The sequence below is a fragment of the Medicago sativa genome, chromosome 2, assembly GCF_051527215.1.
Source record: "Medicago sativa cultivar Bolivia chromosome 2, Bolivia_mono, whole genome shotgun sequence".
NCBI lineage: Eukaryota > Viridiplantae > Streptophyta > Magnoliopsida > Fabales > Fabaceae > Medicago > Medicago sativa.
Genome location: NC_140750.1, coordinates 81,009,972 through 81,029,328, shown reverse-complemented (window position 1 = coordinate 81,029,328; position 19,357 = coordinate 81,009,972). Strand labels below are relative to the sequence as shown.

At 34.4% G+C, this 19,357-nt stretch overlaps 2 protein-coding genes across 5 annotated transcripts; both read right to left on the bottom strand.

Moving 5' to 3' along the window:
* Positions 1 to 396: 396 nt before the first annotated feature.
* LOC146951363 (UDP-Glycosyltransferase superfamily protein) lies at positions 397 to 5,625 on the bottom strand. 2 transcript variants are annotated; one of them, XM_085747336.1, is made up of 6 exons: positions 5,490 to 5,625; positions 3,965 to 5,119; positions 2,492 to 3,080; positions 2,176 to 2,398; positions 1,518 to 1,574; positions 397 to 892 (listed from the first exon to the last, which is right to left on the bottom strand). In XM_085747336.1, the coding sequence occupies exons 2-6, from the start codon at positions 4,977 to 4,979 to the stop codon at positions 644 to 646; spliced, it is 2,133 nt and encodes a 710-aa protein (XP_085603462.1). In that variant the 5' UTR covers positions 4,980 to 5,119; positions 5,490 to 5,625; the 3' UTR covers positions 397 to 643. The 2 variants fall into 2 exon arrangements, with proteins under 2 accessions (XP_085603462.1, XP_085603463.1); XM_085747337.1 differs by having other exon boundaries at positions 3,965 to 5,082.
* Positions 5,626 to 8,059: 2,434 nt separating this feature from the next.
* Positions 8,060 to 19,115, bottom strand: LOC146951362 (coatomer subunit beta'-2). 3 transcript variants are annotated; one of them, XR_015027876.1, is made up of 26 exons: positions 18,980 to 19,115; positions 18,745 to 18,765; positions 18,572 to 18,633; positions 18,033 to 18,087; positions 17,295 to 17,331; positions 16,812 to 17,137; positions 16,578 to 16,709; positions 16,120 to 16,268; positions 15,734 to 15,802; positions 15,412 to 15,562; positions 15,254 to 15,319; positions 14,611 to 14,799; positions 13,733 to 13,873; positions 13,578 to 13,652; positions 13,282 to 13,458; positions 13,103 to 13,194; positions 12,899 to 13,015; positions 12,236 to 12,350; positions 12,023 to 12,094; positions 11,243 to 11,439; positions 11,060 to 11,153; positions 10,136 to 10,242; positions 9,879 to 10,008; positions 9,499 to 9,731; positions 8,790 to 8,855; positions 8,060 to 8,446 (listed from the first exon to the last, which is right to left on the bottom strand). XR_015027876.1 is itself a non-coding variant. In XM_085747335.1 (26 exons), exons 1-25 carry the CDS (start codon positions 18,980 to 18,982, stop codon positions 8,836 to 8,838), a joined length of 2,754 nt encoding a protein of 917 aa, XP_085603461.1. In that variant the 5' UTR covers positions 18,983 to 19,115; the 3' UTR covers positions 8,060 to 8,446; positions 8,790 to 8,835. The 3 variants fall into 3 exon arrangements, 2 of the variants coding, with proteins under 2 accessions (XP_085603461.1, XP_085603460.1); XM_085747335.1 differs by having other exon boundaries at positions 9,575 to 9,731; XM_085747334.1 differs by lacking the exon at positions 8,060 to 8,446 and having other exon boundaries at positions 8,786 to 8,855.
* Between the last annotated feature and the right edge of the window lie 242 nt (positions 19,116 to 19,357).

The window sequence follows — 19,357 nt, the reverse complement described above, 5'->3', positions numbered from 1 at the left end:
AAGTAGTGCGCATAGTAATAATTAAGGAGAACTATTGAAAAAAAGTTATTAATAGTGCATTGAAAAGATAAAATGACATTCATTTTACTAAAATGACACTCATTTTGAAACGGAAGGAGTAATATTTTTATATTAAACTAAATCAAATCAATATTAATTTCTCTTTCATTTACTAACTACTCAACTCAACGAGATAAAACTTTTCTTTTTTTTATTCCTTAATTTCTTTGACCAAAGCATTAAACATAATAAAATATTTGGAAATATTTATTAAAATACTAAATAATTTTTTATTATTAGTGGAATAGCTTCCATTATGTTAATAATTTTTAATTTAATATTTTACATGCATTTTGTAAAGCATCCACCATTTCAAGCAATACTACTAACTAACAGTTTTAAGGGGGGAAAAACTATTGATACTTTGGTACTCTGTTGAGTAAATTGATTTGTTGTACAACAAACAATAATGAATATTGCTTCTTAGAAATGCATAATGACATTCATTTCCTCTGATAAAAGAAAATAGAGGAGAGCTAGCTAGTCACAAATTGGCACTATGACAACCAGCAGTCACTACATTATGTATTGTGAATGAGTAAATTCAATTGAAAAAGAAAAAAAGGAATGATTATTGCAGGGTTTATTTGCTTCTCATGCACCTAACAATAACCTCAACAAATTTCTTATACATGTGTTGCTTCAAATACATTCTCTCCACCTTTTTCCTGCCTTCTATCCCCATTTGCTTCCTTGCCAACTGGTTTTTAAGCAAATACAGAAGATTCTGTGCAAGGACATCGTTCCCTGCTGCACGTCCAATTGGATGAAGAAGACCTGTAACATTGTTCTCAACTATCTCCTTCGTTCCCCCAGAATCCGTTCCGAGAACCTGCTCCCATAAGATTAATTGGAACACAACTATTATCACTCATTCATTTACATTCAGGATCGAGTATTTTTATTATAAAAAAAAAACTATTATTTTCAACACTTACATAGTATCAAAACATAATTTAGTGCCATAAATCTAGGAGCCTTTTTCCTAGTTTTAGAACAACTGACAATACACAAATCACAAACAAAATCTATATATTTAGAGGCAACCACTATCGGAAGGCAGTGTGCCTTTCTTTCAGTTTTAGGCTGGTATAAATAACATGTGTGCGTTTCTTCAGTAACAATAATCAAAAGGATCAAAGGCCTGTTTGGATTGGATCATTTGAGTTTATCTACTAACATTCGAACTTGTGGGACTGTTTGGAAGAACTTATGATAGCTTATGACATGCTCATTAGCCGTTTTCAACTTACTACCACAAGCTTTCCAATATAGCTTACGAAAACAGTTTACAAATAGTTTAATTTTATCTTTCGTTATAGAAGTAGCTTATGCATAAGCGTTTATTGATAAGTGCTTAACTAAATTGTCTGTCTAAAAAGAGCCCAAGTGTGACACTCAAATAAAATAAGTATTTGCATGAGATAAACAAGAGGAAAGCAAACTAGCAGTCATACCGGAAGACCAAATGCCATTGCTTCTATAGTCACCCGTCCAAATGTCTCTCCAAGTCCCTGTTCACCATTTTGTTAGTTAGCAACAGTTTCCCATTTTGGAGGATATTTTCGTAATTATAGTAATAGCTCTAAATGTAGGTAACAGCTGGAATTTGTAGTCTCGACAATTATGTGAAGTTGTAAAATAATGAAATATTTTTTAATTTTCAATGGAAAACAATGCCAAAACTTCCATTCAATACTATTCCAATAAATTCATAAATTACCCAGTAAATCTTATCCTTTACTGATAAAGAATACTGAATATACAGACAAGAAGGTATTCTAAAAAAAGAACCAAGGTAAAAACTTCAAGTCTTCAAGATAAGATCACGAGATTCCAAATTAGAAAAAGTAAAATAATATATTTCATTAGTTTCAAGTTCTCAACTGATAGCACAACATAATATTTCCAACATGATTGAACAGTTTCGTCATTTAAAATATCTTTGCTTGGAGCTATGTGAATGTCAGGGCAAAGTAGATTCATAAGTGGATGCATATACTCATAATTAGGAAACAAATTAATACCTATATAAAAGCATTATTACATATATCGATATGAAGGAATAAAAATTTAAACTATTACTTTATAAGTAATAATATAAACACGACCTACCTGAGAGTTTATGGCATAAACATCTGCTGCAGAGTATAATGAGGCAACCTGTGTTGTGGCTGGGGTCCACAAAACTGATTTTGAAGTGTTTGGATGCTGTTCTAAGAAACTGAGAAGGCTTTTAACATAATCCACCTTGTTACTTTTGGATCCAACAGAACCAATGAGAACTTTGAGAGATTGCTGCATTGTTGCTTTGTTATTAGCCAACAATTGCTTCCTTCTGTGATTGTCAAAGTTCACATAATCAGTGCAATAAATAAAAAATAGACACAACAACCATAAGTTATATAATTTACTTCCAGTTTAATGTAACCTGCTTAAAGAATTGTTTGAGGTATCCTTCAGAGCTACTTTGCCATCTTTCAACAATGGTAACAATTTTCTCATACGATGTCTTCTAGTCCGTGTAGACAAGCCTTCCTTTATATTTGATAATTTTTTCATGTTCTTATCATCTTGCAATTGTTTGTGTTCTACTACTGAGATTGCTGATTCAAGAAGCAATAGCTGGCCCTTTCCGGGGTTGATGCTACTTAGAGATATTACAAGCATATCATTGTCAGTTAATCCCATTTCTTTTCGGACCGATTCTCGCAACAACTGCCTTTTCTCAATCATTTTATCAGTACTAAAGGACGGAGTGTTAAGTGTAGAAGGAATGCCGGCTACAAATGCCAGTTCATCATTAACAGACAAAGGAACAGTTGCAGGTTGGTATCTCAGTTTTATGTTTTCTTCTTCGCACCACTTTTGCCATTGTTTAGATTGTGATTCAGAAAGAAAAACCAACATCTTTACTCTGTGCAAGACACCCTTTGAACGGTCGAAGTACTCTCTACGGTTTTCCATGACCCACCAAGCAACTTGGCTCGCACCCGCCGGAAAACGTTCAATATATTGTTCTGGAGACATAAGAAAACAAAGGTTTTTTTATTAAGACATGTAGAAGAGGAATTACAGACTCATACTGACAAATTATACTTGAATAATCTGAAAATGATTACTTTACAATGAATCGACACAACTACATTTACAAGAGAAATATAATCGGAATTCCTCTGTATTAGAAGCAAAATCAGTAACAGCTAAACAATCCATGGACACAATACCAAACAATAAAGGAAAGAATTAATGATAATAATAATTACAATTACAATTATAATCAACAGTTATGAATCTACCACGATATATATAAAGGTTAGAACTAGAAAATGGTATAAGGTTACGTGAGCTATGTAATATGCATACTTCTATGTATGATTAAACTCATTCGTTTCTAATGGTTTGAATGATTAAAAGGTTAGGAGTTTGTGCATATGTGCAGGAATATAGGTATGTTGAGGATCCAAAGTTGGTGCCATTTACTGAGACACTTGAGTTTTGAAGTATGGCATACTTTTGTGGTAAAAGTCCTAAACCAATAGTTATAGAGCTAGTATGATAATGTGGAATTAAGCCTTTTGCAATGTTGCAATGTCCGGTCAAAAGACTAGGTCGTCCTAAGCATATTAAATTATTTTAATATTTCCTTTTGTGGTAGCTACAATATCATTGAGCATAAACTAACAAGCATATCTTTCTGGTTGACAGCTCAAGATCAATTTCAATGTTGCATATTAATTTGGCACCGTGAGGTTGAAAAAGCATTTATTTAGTCTAAGATACAAAAGTAGAGGAAGGAAAAGATGGAATTGAAAAGCATTTATATGTTGAGTTATTAAAATTTGACTTTCTAACACTAAAAACAACAACCATGCATAATGAAATGTAACAAATCTGTTCATACCAATCCATGATGCACATACAGCTGAACCAGCAATTACAAGATCAGCCTTCATTGCAGTTTTGAAGCTTTGATCTGCTTTGTCCTCAAGCACCTTGATTCGTCTTCTAGAAAGCTCTGACATCAAACCACCCTTCCTGCTAAGTGCAACAGCTGAAACAGTGGCACCACAGCTCAAAAGCTCTGTTGCCAATTCCAACATTGAGAGTGGAGCTCCGGTCATGGAAAGCTCGTGGAATATCAAGATAAATCTTCTCGACCAAACAAGGCGTGCAAAGTCCCCCTTCCTATTACATGTCCCGGAACGTTTCTGAGGACTCCATTCCAAAATCCTATCTTCTGTTGAGCCAAATGGACCGACGAGTAATCCATACGTACTATTGGTTTGAGGAATTTCTGGTTCCTGCTCTTCTATATCATTGTTCTTAATTTCCACAATTGGTTTCTTCTTACCACGAGCTTTACCTTTCGAAGATCTCCTGCTCTTCTTCTTTGGGCTTGCTTTACGACGAGAAGGAACCTCATCATCACTTTCCTTCTTTGCCAAGGCTACATTTATTGTTCTACCAATCCCTCCTTTATTTCTAACCGTCTCATTATTAACAGACAAGGAGTCATCACTAGCAATCAAATCACGGCGAAGACTCGGATCAGCATCTACGCCGGTATTTCTTGGCCCGGTTCCAAAGCCAGAAAATTCCTCCTTCTTATCAATATGTGCCCACCTGGACTGAAAAAAAATACCAAGATAAGCCCAGAGGGTAATTAGAAGCAGCCACAACAACACACGATTGCTCCGAAACAACAGAAAACCACCAAAAGTTCTTCCTTCTTTCCTCGGCGTTCGACTAGAGTTTAGTCTTCGAAACGAAGGAGAATTATTTCGCGGAGACGATCTTCCTGATAATGTTGATTTAAAACTTCCACCCGACCTTAATGAAGATAGTTTCGCTAAACTAGCCTGAAATTCACCTCTATTGCTGCTTTCCTCCATTATATTCCTTTCCTCAACAATCATGATTCATATATCACTAACAAGCTTGACCCTTTTAGAAATACACATTCCTTTCCCCAAATTCACTAAAAAATAGTCCTACAATGCTTCAATCTTGAACAGTTTTCTGATATCAAAGAGCTATTAATTTCTCAATCCGAATCCTTCAAGTAATTAAAAAAACAAACTTTAGCAAGTAAATTCATGTGGGCTATCTTCATAACATCAAAATTTCTTTTCTTGTTATTCATACAACAGTTTAATTAAAAATTAAAAATTTAGCAAGTTAATCCATGTGGGTATCATTCTTAACATCAAAATTTATTTTCTTGCTAATCATAGAATAGTTTAATCAGTGTTTCAAGATTGTTTCTATTCTTTAAATCAATGATCTATTGCTTGATCAAAAAGAAACTAATTAAATTTTAGTAACCAAGTAGTAAAAGAACATGCAAGCAAATAAAGAAACTAAGCAGCAATTTGATTATTAATAAGCAAAAATCTCAATCTTAGATAAAGAAATGGAAGCATTACATTGAATTAGATCTGTGATTGATTCTTGAAGTTCAGTTGAATGTTGAATTCAGCACTGTGAGAGATTGTGGTTGCTGAGTTGGATGCAATGTTCAGTGAAGAAAGAAGAAGACGTTGACACTGTGAGTATGAGAGTGAGAGAGAAACATGGTTCTAACTCTTGGAAGAAGAGAAGACTGAGACAAATTGAATGATAGCACGTGCTTGGTGCTACACGTGTGATACATTTCTTTCTTTTACACTGACAGTGTAATAAATAAATAAATAAATAACGCATGAAATATTGATTGACTGTACCGTCGGTGGGTCTTTTTCAATTCAAACATTCTGTCACCTTTTGATCAATCCAAGGGTCTCAATTGTTGTTTGACCTTTGTCTCATTGATTACTATTTTTGAGTTTCCCTCTTTTGTGGCCTTCTTCTACTATTTTTTTTCTTTTCCTGTCTTGGGTACCGGTTAATAACGGATTAATTGATGTGTTGTCGTGTAAATACTATTATCCTTACCATATTTACAATATAACCTAAGCTAATTAATGAGTCCATTCTTTACGGCATCTCCACACTCCAATCGAAGATTAGAGATGTTTTGCCATGTAAAGTTTATTAGCTACTCTCGTTTGAAAATAAATAAGAAGAATTGTTATTCAGATATAATGTTTCGACAAGCCCTCGCATAAATGTGAGTTTCATTGCATATTTTATTTAACTTCTTTCATTATATTTAAAAAAAAAAAATACATTGTAAACTATTAGTGCGACCAATTTAGTAATTTTAAAGAGTCGGGTGGTTGGAGCGAATAAGTGCTTCTTAGACATTAACATTAAAATGGTGGGAATAAGTGGTATATATGTGTGATAGTTATTAAGTTACCTCTTAATAAGAGCATTGGAGATGATCTTAGTCTACCATCTTGACATCCATTTAGCAAACTTAAATTAACCGTAAGTTGATCAAACACGAAATAAAAGTATGGAAATAAACACGTGCAATACACGAATTACTAAATAAAATAGGATCAAAATATCCATAAAAAATGAACACATCCTAACCAAGGGAAAATTAGCGCATAATGAGCTTTAAACACATCAATAAAATAGGATCAAAATTCAAAATTATGACAAGAGAGTAATCAAATGTGTGAATGTTGAAATGAAGCCTTTGTAGCCTCAACATTGAGATGTCGCCCTCTGTGTCTGATGATCCAACTTTGTACTATAGTTGTGCTTGCTGTGAGGTGGAGATGTTTGAACTCAACAATGGGGACCATGTCTCATGTCCTTTTCCTATGATGGACAGCTCACTACTTCTCTCTATTGACTATGAGGTCAGTGACTTGATCCTCAAGTTACTTGAGAACTACACATTATGCATCAGAGGCTACAACTCTTATCTCAAAAGTCACAGCAACGCCAAATATGTGAATTTCTGTACACTAACAAGCACATGAAAAATACACAAATGACATCAAATGGCGTCTTTATTGACTTTAACTACAACACAACATACACATAGCTCAAGTTGTTTGTTAGCAATAGAGCTAAGGGATAAGAAGTTTGAAATCTTGAGTTCAAATTCGAACGAATGAATAAATATTATCAAACAACTAACTGTTAACATTTGTTATTAAAAAAAAAACACATACCATGAAAATGGTTAATAGATCAACTTAAAAAGAGTAGATATAAGGAACTCCCCTAACTCACTTTTTTTATATGTGAACGTCTTTTTAGATCTTACCTAATTCTCTATTTTTTTGTCACCATTCTCCACTCTCTTTATCTTATTTGTGTTGCCAACGTCATTGTAGTTTATTTTTAAGAAATCAACTTATCGGACAACTTTCAAAGTGACAAATCCGAAAACAACTTTCCATGATTGCTTATTTCTACACATACGAAATCAATAATTTCCAGATTTGTAGAAAATACTTCCCGTTAGTGTGATCAGGTTGTGATGAAATTTGAATTTCAATGGATATCAATACATGAAAATTACAACACTACTAACATAGAGCAAAGAGGAGGAGGAGGAGGATCTGAACTCAGTTTTATTGTTTATAGAGAAATGATATTCTAACAACCATTTTGTGAAACCTATGTGACAACTTTATCTCTCATACTCACATTATCTTTTTACTTTATCTCTCTATTGCTTTGGTTTCCGTGTCACTATCTACTTTTCCTTTGAAAATTGGTGGTTGTCACAAAAGTTGTTGATTTTTGATTGTTAGAATATCATTGCTCTTGTTTATATTAGTGCGGAAGTGATACAAATGCTTAATTCCAATTATAAAAGAAGACAAATGCATGAGTCTGATATTTGTCTCGTTCTAGACCGGACAAAAAATGTAAGAAATGTTAATTTGGCAACTATTTTGTTGTCGAACAACATATTTATATACGGTATTGATGCAATTTTCTTTTGCAAGTTTTTTTTTCTCTTTCTTAAGAGTCAAATCAATAGTTATAAATGATATATTTCTACTGTCAATTACATTGCCAATTTTTAGTTGTTCAAATAACATTCCTCAAAATGTAAATACTAATCTTACTATGAACACACCTATTGCCAAAACAGCAAAAATTTGAAGAACTTGGTATAACATGTAAACAGAAGTAACACTCGAGATGGATCATTATTTTCTCTATCAAACATCCAAGTTTACAATCAAATAAAATATATATGTAAATAAAACATGGCCAAGAAAAAAGGCTACCTAAAATTTAAACAGGCATCCATCTCTAGTTCAACTTTTCTACATACACAATGGCACGAATATATTGAGGTAATATCCCCAAAAAAATGTGCTATAAACTCTAGTAAATTGTAACCAACCCTAAGGATATTGTTATGCCGCAGGCAATGACAAAATTCAGAGCACCATAAAACCACAACACCAAGGAAACAGAAACAACCAGTCCGCATAATCCATTCATGGCTTCTTGAGGAAACCTGCATTTTTATAAATTAAAAGAAAATCAAACCATTAACACACTAATAAATTACCACGCTTGTCTTGTAAACCATACAAAAACATGCAATGTAGATGAACTCCATCTCAGACATGGTCTTCAACTAACAACACTATCAACAAATAGTTTATCTGCATATGATAATAAAATCATATGAAAACAAAAAAACTTATTTGGTTACACACATTGATGACCTCAATCTGCATTTTATTAGCAAAATTGTCCAAACAATCTAACTACTGATTTTCACATTTTGGTTCAGTAAAGATGCGATGCAAGGCCAATATGATCAAGCAAATACAATATGGAAAAGTAAGCCAAACCTCAGATAAATATCCCAGAAGCTGGAACCGACTGTCTTGATGGGACCTAGTGATGTGGTGCAAGCACTGTCAACAAATAAGAATATTTTAGGATTAATAACTAACAAAATCAAAACTAAAAGAAAACAGGTTGGGTTATTGGGGAGGCTTCAAAATTGGAGTCAACAATATAGTAAAGGTACATAGTCTAGCAACAATTTTCAGCAAGTAATTATCTTAAAAATAAAAGGACTGTCAAATGTGCATTCAGAAAGCCAGAGGGATATATCAATAGTAATTCTTACAACTTTAAGATGGTGTACATCAGAAATCATTGGTGATATTGACCTCAACCATATTAAGCAAGAACAAGATGTTACAGAAAACCTTTTTGTATTAAATCTATCGAAGATTTGATGTTATTAAATTAGAGTTGAGTGGTGCAATAAGTAAGTCAACGGTACAATCTCCGAAGCCCAAATGGTTGTTAGAATCACGAGGAAAATGTAGTTATGAGATTTAGTCAATTAATCATCATTGACAGTGGACTTTATTTGAAAACTTCCTCCCGCATTCCCTAAATATACAGCCTAATTGCAGTAGACATCCAATATACTAAAAATTGAAAGCAATTAGAATTGTTAAGACTCGGGTGGTATAAGTAGTTATAGTGAAAACAGGTAGTTGTCATATGGGAGTTAGAAATGGCACTTCAGAATCAATTAATCACCAGAGACAAAATTTTGATTTTCACACCACCCCAACCAATTGCTTTTAGGCTGACAGGGCTCCTTCATTATTCGTACCCCACTCTTCGTCAGCCTCGTTGCCGTTTACGAGTACTGCGCCATCTGTTGATTCGGCATCCACTACAACTGCCTCTTCTTGGCTTCCTTCCTCTCCATTTTGTTCCTCCGTATAGTGTTCTTCTTCCGTATAATGTTCTTCATTTTGTTCAGTCAACTGAAACAAAGGACAACAAAATAAACCAACAGTTAATACCACTGACAAACAGTTTGCTGTGTAGCATAAAAGCAAAACACGATATTATGTGTCAATTAGAATTTCTTGAAACCTTTTGTTTCTGATGTTTCCGTATATTTAGTATACCTCATGATTAGAGTCTCCATTCTCAAGAGGCTCCTCCTCTTCAATCTGCATGTTTCTGAAAGCTTCGACAAGGGTAACATGTGATTTGTCAGCATGGTTGATATACTGCTCTGCCGGAGGGTAAACATTCCTAAAACAGAAATATCAAAATTAAAGTAAGTAAACATCATTAGAGATGTATTGCATACAGAACACCAACATAAAAACAGTCAAAGCCGCAAGATACATGCAAGAAAATAAGTGTTCTCCACACTGACCTTGTTTCTGCAGCTTTAGATTCAACAGCAAGTGCAATTTGCCAATCTTCAAACAAATTTGGATATTCCTCCGGATCAGCCAATGATTCAGCAGCTTTTGGATTAACCTGCACTCAAATATACTCTATTTAATCCACAACAATTTATCAACCTGATAAGACTAACCAAAGAAAACAATTGAGTATCTGATCAGGATTTTTTTTTATAAACAAAAAAATTCAGAGGTTCTTGGCTCCTGACAACAATTTAATTTATGATAAAATATTGAAACCAAATATAATTGAATGTGTATCTATTTATTTATTTCATAATTAAATATTGAAACCAATTTATTTTACGATTAAATATTTGAAATCAAATATGACTGAATAATGTATCTATTCTTTGGGTTTTTAACTGGAGGAGTGTGCAGTATTTTTGGAATTATAAGGGGACGTTTTTTAATGTTATGTTAATTTGTTCCCGGGAATAACTCACTAGAATATAATGTTGGGAATCCTATTCTTGGGTTTCAATTTTATTTTTTTTGAAGTGCTTGGCTAACATGTGTAACATTCCCGGGACTTAGTTGTAGGAGTGTGGTATAGATACAAGTTACACATATATTTCATTCCGATCTCACGGGAATTTTTTTCCCAACCCTCCTTTGAAAATAAAATCATGGGATGTGTAAGTTATTTCTTTCCAGGAAATCTTTTATACACAAGAAATTTTTTGTAACACAGTAACACACATTGGAATGCATATTTTCTACTAATATATTATGGGGAATGTGTTTAGATGACTTGAAATTTTTACATAAAAAAAACTAAAGTTGAATCCAAAATACCCTAAAGGATTTGGATTCCTGCAATATCATGCACACACACAAAATCAGGAAGTTCTATCATAAAGCAAATACCCTATACCTGAACTAGACATTACCTTATTGAGATCTTTACGCCAAATTGCCACTATCTCTGGGACCTTACTTGGGAGATAAGATCGAGCCATTAAAGCTGCCTCTGGAATTCGATTGCTGCAAAAAGCACAACTTGGCCATAAATATAATTCCAGTCTGGTCAATCCACCCACCCTACCAGCAATGTCAGAATTCTAGAAGATTACCTTTCTATCAATAATTGAAGGCAATCTTCGAGTTTACCCAACATAAATAAGCAAAGGAATGCAACATTGTTCTTCCCTTGCTCCTTAGCAAGGGTTGCAAGTTTTGAAATTCCTTCAGCATCTCCAAAAGAAGAATATAGCAGTAACAACCCGCTCAAATCCATTGCATGATTCAAACATTCCTCGGCCATTTGCAACTGCAACATGGAAAATACAGTGAGCTACACCAGGACAAGAGAAATACCCAACAAGAATTATGATTAGATATCACCAGACTAGTTTGCAAAATTACAACTAATTTTGACAAAAAAAAAACATTTAACATCCTAATTATACACAAGAATCGGAGTCTAGCATGCTCCTGACCTGAACTTCTAACATGCAACAGAACAAATCTTATTTTAGCCATAACTTAAACCTTTGTAGTTTTTTGCATCTCAAAAGCCCCAATAAGGACTATTATCCATCAGGTGTACAATGCACATGATCATGTTTCAGTAGTACATCTCAGAATCTAACATGCTCCTAACTAAAAAATTCAAACGTGCAACAAAACAAATCTTAATTTGGCCATAACTAAACATTTGTAGTCTTTTGCATCTTAAAAGCCCCATAAGGACTGTATTTATTGTGCACACAATGCACGTGATCATGTTCAGCAGTACATCATCAAGGCATTCACTTCAATAGATATTAGGGCATGGACATTTAGGACAGAAATCAAGCTTAAGTGTTGGAAAAATTACTAAAGTTGAAGATTTAAATCATATAAAAATACACCTTTCCAGAAGACATGGCTAATTCTCCCAACTGCTTCCATTTAGACTCACTCTGCACCTCTAGCGCAATTACCTGCAAGGAAAGAGAACAAATATTACCTATGATATAAAATGACAAATCAAACTCATAAAGAGAGATGAAGATATTAGATGCCCAAGTTAACAACGTTTACTTCTGAAGCTAAATCTCCCTACAGACAATAAATGAACATACCTTTGCAACTTCTAATCTACCAAGCTGTATTGCTAGATCAAATCTGTAGTCAGGGTCTGTAGCTACTTCAAGAGCATCCTCTATCATCCCCCGTGATTCCAGGAATCGAGCAACACTGTCATAAAATCAAGTATTTCAATTATGATGCTGATAACATATGGCCAAACTGTAGATCTGAAACTGAACTCGGAAGTTCGATAACACTAGATGGTCAAGAGAACAAGATTCTAAACAAAAGCAACAAGCAAATCTATGTGCAAGTGCAACAGTTGTTCATGTAAGATTATGCGTTGATATCATAAATATTACAAGTAAATATATATGATGGACAAGTAAGAAGACAGTACAAAGTTCAGAATAGATATAATAACTGTCCGTACAAAATTAAGAGTATGACAGATTCTTTGGTCAGCTACAAAAGATAAACTTCCATTCCCCAGCAGGTTGAAATCTAGTAACCACACTTACTTGGAGAAAAATAGAAATTGAGGGGAATGACATTTACTAATACTTATACATGAACATTATCTAGATAAACTAGATATTGAGAACTTTATGAAGTCCAACTGTGTTGCCAAAAGCTTTTTCTAATACAGAATAATCATATTTCCGCACGATGAAAAGAAATTAATTATTATCCTATAGTATAATGCGAATTCCTACCTGTTATGATGCTCTTTGGGAATTGATGGTAGAACTTGGTTGGCCCTTTCCAAATCACCACGCATCACAAGTGTCTTGTACTCAATCAAGCTCAAAAGCAGTGTGTATCCCACAACACTAAAAGAAACAATCAATAAAAATAAATAAATAGTTCAGATTACTGCAACTGGGTATTTTAATTAATTGAACAAACAGTCCACTTACTTAAATTCTTTGTCAATCAAAAACACTCGACTTTGGTTTGCAAGATATCCCAACAAGTACATAGGGCGGTCCAAATGGAACATTGTAGTTACCTAAATTCATAATATTGCAACAATAGATTTCATGACTTCGGTACTAAAAAAAATGCATTTTCCCAAAGAAGAAATACAAGTTAATACCTCTCCACCAACACAGTAATTAAGTCTCCAAGAGGAATTGTTGTAGATAAAGCAATCCCCAACCCAGATACCCGTCCTTACACGTTCATTCATTTCATGAAGGAGCTCAAAAGCATCTTCAACGCCTTCCTCATCTACTGGTCTTCCACTATCTATATGGGATGCAACTACATCACGCTGCACCAGTGGAAATCAAAATGATTACAGAGCTCATCAGTAATGATCAGTCAAATATCCACTCAGCAATAACAGGCCAAAAACTATAAGAAAATGATTAAGTTCTCAAGAATCCTCACATTGTACTTCAGGATGTAGAATGATGTATCACTAGCAATTGTTACTAGATCGCCACTATCAGCCCAGTAGAGGTTCTGACACATTAACAAATTAAATCAAACACTGAAAAGGAGAGAAAAGGTAGAGCTAGATGTCACCTAATCAAAGCACTTACTTTCACATTGACATCAATGCGGTAAATCAACCTGCACTCAGCCCAATCATAAAAGCAGATGAAATCATTTGAACATATTGCCAGTAAAGTGCCGCCAAATATCCGTTCGGCTGAAAATGTTGGTCGTACACTCTTCTTTTCCTGAAATACCAATTATTTAAACTCCTATTAAATCTTCGCTATAGCATGTTTCTGATTACAAGAGTTATAACAATCAGAATAAAAAATTTGTGCGCTGTCAAGAGTGAGAATCAAGCCAGGCAATAAAGAAAAATGAAATGTAATGGGGGCATATTCTACAGACATAGAGATTTCCTTAAGGAAAATTAATAGCCAAGTTCACATATTCGTGCTCTTTGTCATAAACAGTGTTATATGACCAACAAATAGAGCAATAATTTAATAGAATTACTCCAACTATAATCACTATTGCTCTATGAGTGGGATATATGTCAACTGTCCATGAACAGACCTATACAGCTATGGAAAAGAGAGTAGAAATAGAAAAAAGAATGATAGAGATCCAGCAGCACTTTCATGGGACTGATTCCTCTCCGCCCAAAGGCCATATTTCCTTACACAATGACTGAATACACTAGGATCCTCCTCTCCATTTTGTTGTTGCTCCCCCATGTCTGCTATCCATTCCCACACCCCTTGCCATATCAGCAAGATTGTTACTGCCTAATTTCTCCTTCTTCCATTTGCCTCTCATCCCCTCTTAATTTTTTTCCCTCTCATGACTTCATCAGCCATGGGGTACTTAACACAGTACAAAAATGGTAGAATCTAGTACAAGAGTATAGGTGCAATTTATTGGTTCTCATCACCATTTTCATTAAACATGATACAAGATAAAGTTCATCAAAAGTGCAAACCTGGAAACTTTTGCTGAAAATTTTAATTTTTGATGTACTTTCTCTGACAGCATATTCTCCATCCGTAGACCAAGCAAACTCTAGCGCTGAACCAAATGATCTGTTTCTCCATGCCAGTGCAGTGTAAATAATATACTCACCATCTCCACATACAACAACGAACCTTCCATTAGGATTGTGCTTTAAATTCTGCATAAAGTAGCTCAACAATCAGACACCCACACATGAAACAAACAAATACCTCTGAAAATTGAACCAGAAGGAAAGGCTATTACTATTATTTTAAGTGAAATGCTAAATCATGACCCTTATTTCAAAACTCGCTACTCTAAATATAGTTTTGAGACTGGTCAAATTACAAACTTAGTTCCAAACCACCAACTAAAAAAACAGAGCTCCCTGCAACTGCAATTAACTTGTTAATTTCGATGTAGATTAACATTACACGGTAAAACCTATAACCAGGTCATGTGATGCATAATAAAGTGATGATGAATAAGCAAAATGGCTGATTTCTATATAATGTACATATAACGCTCTCCTAAAATCTGTCAAGGGTTGAATAATGGAGGCATAAATGATAAAAATAGAAAAGCCATGCAAAAGAATATTGCATAAAATATTGAGGAGGATATTGACTCACTTGTGGGTAAAGATCACAAGTACCCAGCTCCTTAACAGCCAAAGGTAACCTTTCTCCATCAGCAACCTAAAAAGCATAGTATTCACATGTGTCACTAAAAGTAGAGTTTTACACCTTTTGACACACATCACAAGCAAGAGGTATAAATGAGCATATACCTCCAAATCTGCTCCTATGCTCTTTATATTGACAGTCTGAATTTCATTATGTTTAGCCCAAATAATTTTTCCACTGTTGTCCATACTAGCTACAGGTACTTCTCTACCAAGTTTGACCATAATCGTTCCTTCATCATATCCAATCACAACCCTGCATGAAGGGTGTATTAGTAATTGGTGATTAATGCAATGAGGGAGGAGTGAAGATGACAAAATTTCATTATTCAGGCACAGTTGACACTATTTTCCACTCGAAATTATGAAGGGCCTAAAATATGAGAATAAAATATTACTTGCAGAAATTCTATGCAGAAATACTCACCGACGTGAACTTTTCAAGTATCCAATAGCCCAAACTCTTTCAAGACCGTAGTTCAATGTATTCTCGAGCCTGCACACAGATAGAACAACCAAAAAACATTGAAATGGGTAAGTTCTCAACTTCAAACCAAAATATAGGAAATGCAGTAACCAAAATAAACCTTTCATGTAATAACAGAAACAGCGAAAAAGAAACATGAAGAAGCAGTGCATCAACCAAAATATCATAATATTAACCTCATTTTAAAAGGTCAAGAGTCAACCCCCAGGCAAATAGTTCGATTTCATGCAAGGGATGAGGATAATGGGAGGATAAAAAAAAGAGGAACATGCCAAATAGATCAAACATAAAGCTCAAAACTCGGTAATCTAGGCATCTCAAATTACCTATAAGTTGTTGAGTGCCATATGCGCACTGTACCGTCCTCAGAACCAGTAATGATTATAGGAAGTTCAGGATGAAAGCATACAGCAGAAACATTGTGTGTGTGACCGTCTAGGGTCTGGACACAACTTTTGGTCTGATAATCCCATACCTGCTCAATTAGTTATATAAAGATGTTATCACTATTCATGCACATCTATTAATTACAGAATGTATCGACTATTAATTACAACCGTTAGACCACAGTCAATGCACCAGATTAATGAGCTTTTTTAATCTTGACCTTCAAAGAGAGAGATATGGACATACATGTGCAGGGCAGAAGCATTGGTCACGTGACCCATTAATTGAGCTTTTTTAATCTTGACCATTGATTGTATCCAACGGTTCTTAGGCTTTATACTTTCTGATGAAAATATGTAAAACAAGAAAAAGGTGAAAAGAAAAAATTATGCAAAACCTTTGCAGTGTGATCGTCAGAACCGGTGATTAGATAAGGTTTGTCACCGCCTGTAAAGTAATCAACGCAATTCACTCCTTTCTGGTGAGCATCCAATGTAAAATTGGGATCAGGAGAGCCAAGATTCCAAATCTGGAAAAAGATAACAGGTGCACCAATGCATTATACTATGAGTATGAGCATAGAAATAATTTAAAAGAAGGAAACAACTGGCAACAGAGAACACAAATATACCTTTATGGTGCGATCAAGAGACGCACTGGCAAAGGTGTTTGTGTCTTTAGGATTAAATGTCACTTGCATAACATAATGAGAATGTCCTTCGAATATCTGGGTACAAATCCAGCCTTTTTCCCAATCCCAAAGCTTTATGAGCATATCATCAGATGACGACAGAACATAAGGAAGGGTGGGATGAACTGCCACACACCTAATGTAATCTGTATGTGCTTCAAATACTTTGACCTTATCCATCGTGTTGTAATTATATACACGAATAAACATATCATCTGCTCCAGCAACAACCCACTGTTTGCGTGCAACAAACTTCGCTGATCTAACTGCAAAATCATGTTGTGAAAGAGCCCCGGTGGTCTTCAGAGTAAGAATATATAAGTAAAAAAAATATGTCTTCCAAGCAAATACATCAAGAGATTTCAAGCAAAATGCATCAAGAGGAAGAGATGTAAATGGTGAGATAAAAAAGGGTTCATATACCTGGTAACTCGGTGACCTCAAAAGATTTGGCCATGGTCTGAAATAGCATAAAAAATGTTAGTGCTGATTGATTACACAAGCAAATCTCTATAGAAAATAACGATGCCTCATTTACAGTATAAGTTTGAGAAGAACTTGAAATAAAATAAAAAAAAAACGGGAGTCGCAAGCTATCATCTCTTAATACCAATCCACGAATTAAGTAATATTTACTATCCCAAATCACAGACTCAGACTCTGTAAATTTATGTAAAGTAAGATTGTTTGCTAGCATTGCTTTGGAAACTCTGAAAGAACATTGGTTATTTTGCGGCTACTATGTATTTGAATTGATAAAAAAACTCCAAATATCATCTACTTAAGCATAAAATAATAATTTTAGCAATGCTTCAACATAAAAGATCACCAAAAATAACCCATTTATGAAACAACTACAAATTTACTTGTTAATATTGTTCAATGTTTTCTTCGTAAGCTCTGCCACTAATTAATTTTGTAGTTCAATGAATAATATAGCTGCTTGAAATTTGAAGGAAACCATGAATAAATAGGTCCCTCCAATCGTGAATTGGCAGCGCATAATATTTAGGCACCATGCAAAAGGTAGCTTGTTTAAATATCAATCAACAAGCACCCGTGTCTGACTTGGGTGCCAATATACATTGCATTTCTCAATTAGGTGAATTTCATTTTTAACAACATACAGCATCATCATTTTATAAACAATCAATCACATACCTGAGATTGGTAGTTCCAGATACAGACAGTTCCAGAGTATAAACTTGCCAAAATCCTGCATTAACAAAAGGTAACATCAAGTAATTAAATTTTAAATTAACAAAAAAAATCAATAGTAGCATCATGTAAGAAACACACTTGGGATATAAACCATCGTAGTAGAGACCAGGCACACACACTTGGGATGTAATAGTAGTCACTATTAATTATTAGTGACTAAATCTCAATAAACCATCGTAGTAGAGACCAGGCACACACACTTGGGACATATGCACTATCTAACAATGAAAATAATTACAAATATTCCTAATTATAAACTTAGCTTCGGATCATAAACCACACTTTGATCGAAGACGTGCCTGGTGATCGACAAGTGTCCATATCTAACGCTAACACGACACACGTGCTTGCATTCAATTATGTCATTTTCTCAAATTTTGTCAAATTACTGCTACTGTTGTGACCGGTAGATCATGGATTAATTAATTAATTTGAGAATCTGAATAACGCGGTAAAAGATGAAGCATTGCACTATTTACCATGGTTCAGTTGGATGTAGATCCACACATTTCACTCTTTCTGATCTCTGCGCAAGCTTACGCTGATAAAAGATTATAAAAACACATCAGCATAATCCAAACTAACCTTAATTTCATAAATCTAACATCATCAATTAAACACTAAATCGAAACTGAAATGAAATGAAACATACCTTGATTTCGAGTCTGAGAGGCTGAAAATGCAAGCAACAAACAAAAAACTCATCAATTACACGGTTTCAAAGTAGATCTCATTGAAATGAAAACAGTAAAACCTAACTAAGCGAATCAAGAATCTCGCATTTGAAATTGGAAGAAATGATGAAATGAATTGAAAATTGAGATCAGATCTATAGGAATGTAGAAACAATTGAGAGAGAGAAAGAAGAGATCGAACGAGAAGAATACCATTGTTGAAGATTGGAGATTGAACTAGCCTCTGTGAAGATCAATCGTTGGAGATCAGAGCGCGAAGAATTGGAGGAGCGAGCTCAGTGATGAAGAAGAGAATGGGAAGAGAAATTTTTGTTTTTGTATATATTGTAGGAAAGAGAAAGAGAGAGATCACAGTGTTATGAAAGATTTGGAGTTAAAGTGAGATTACGGAAATGCCACTGGATCTGTATTCCTGTGGGGTCACGCTATTGTGGGTACGGAGATCTGTGTTGTGAGTGTGATGGATCTAACGAAGGTTGGTTAAGATGTACAATGTTGGTAAAAAAACAATTAGCCAAGTAGAAAAACTAACATCTACACCAATATAACGATATTTGTACGATTATTTTA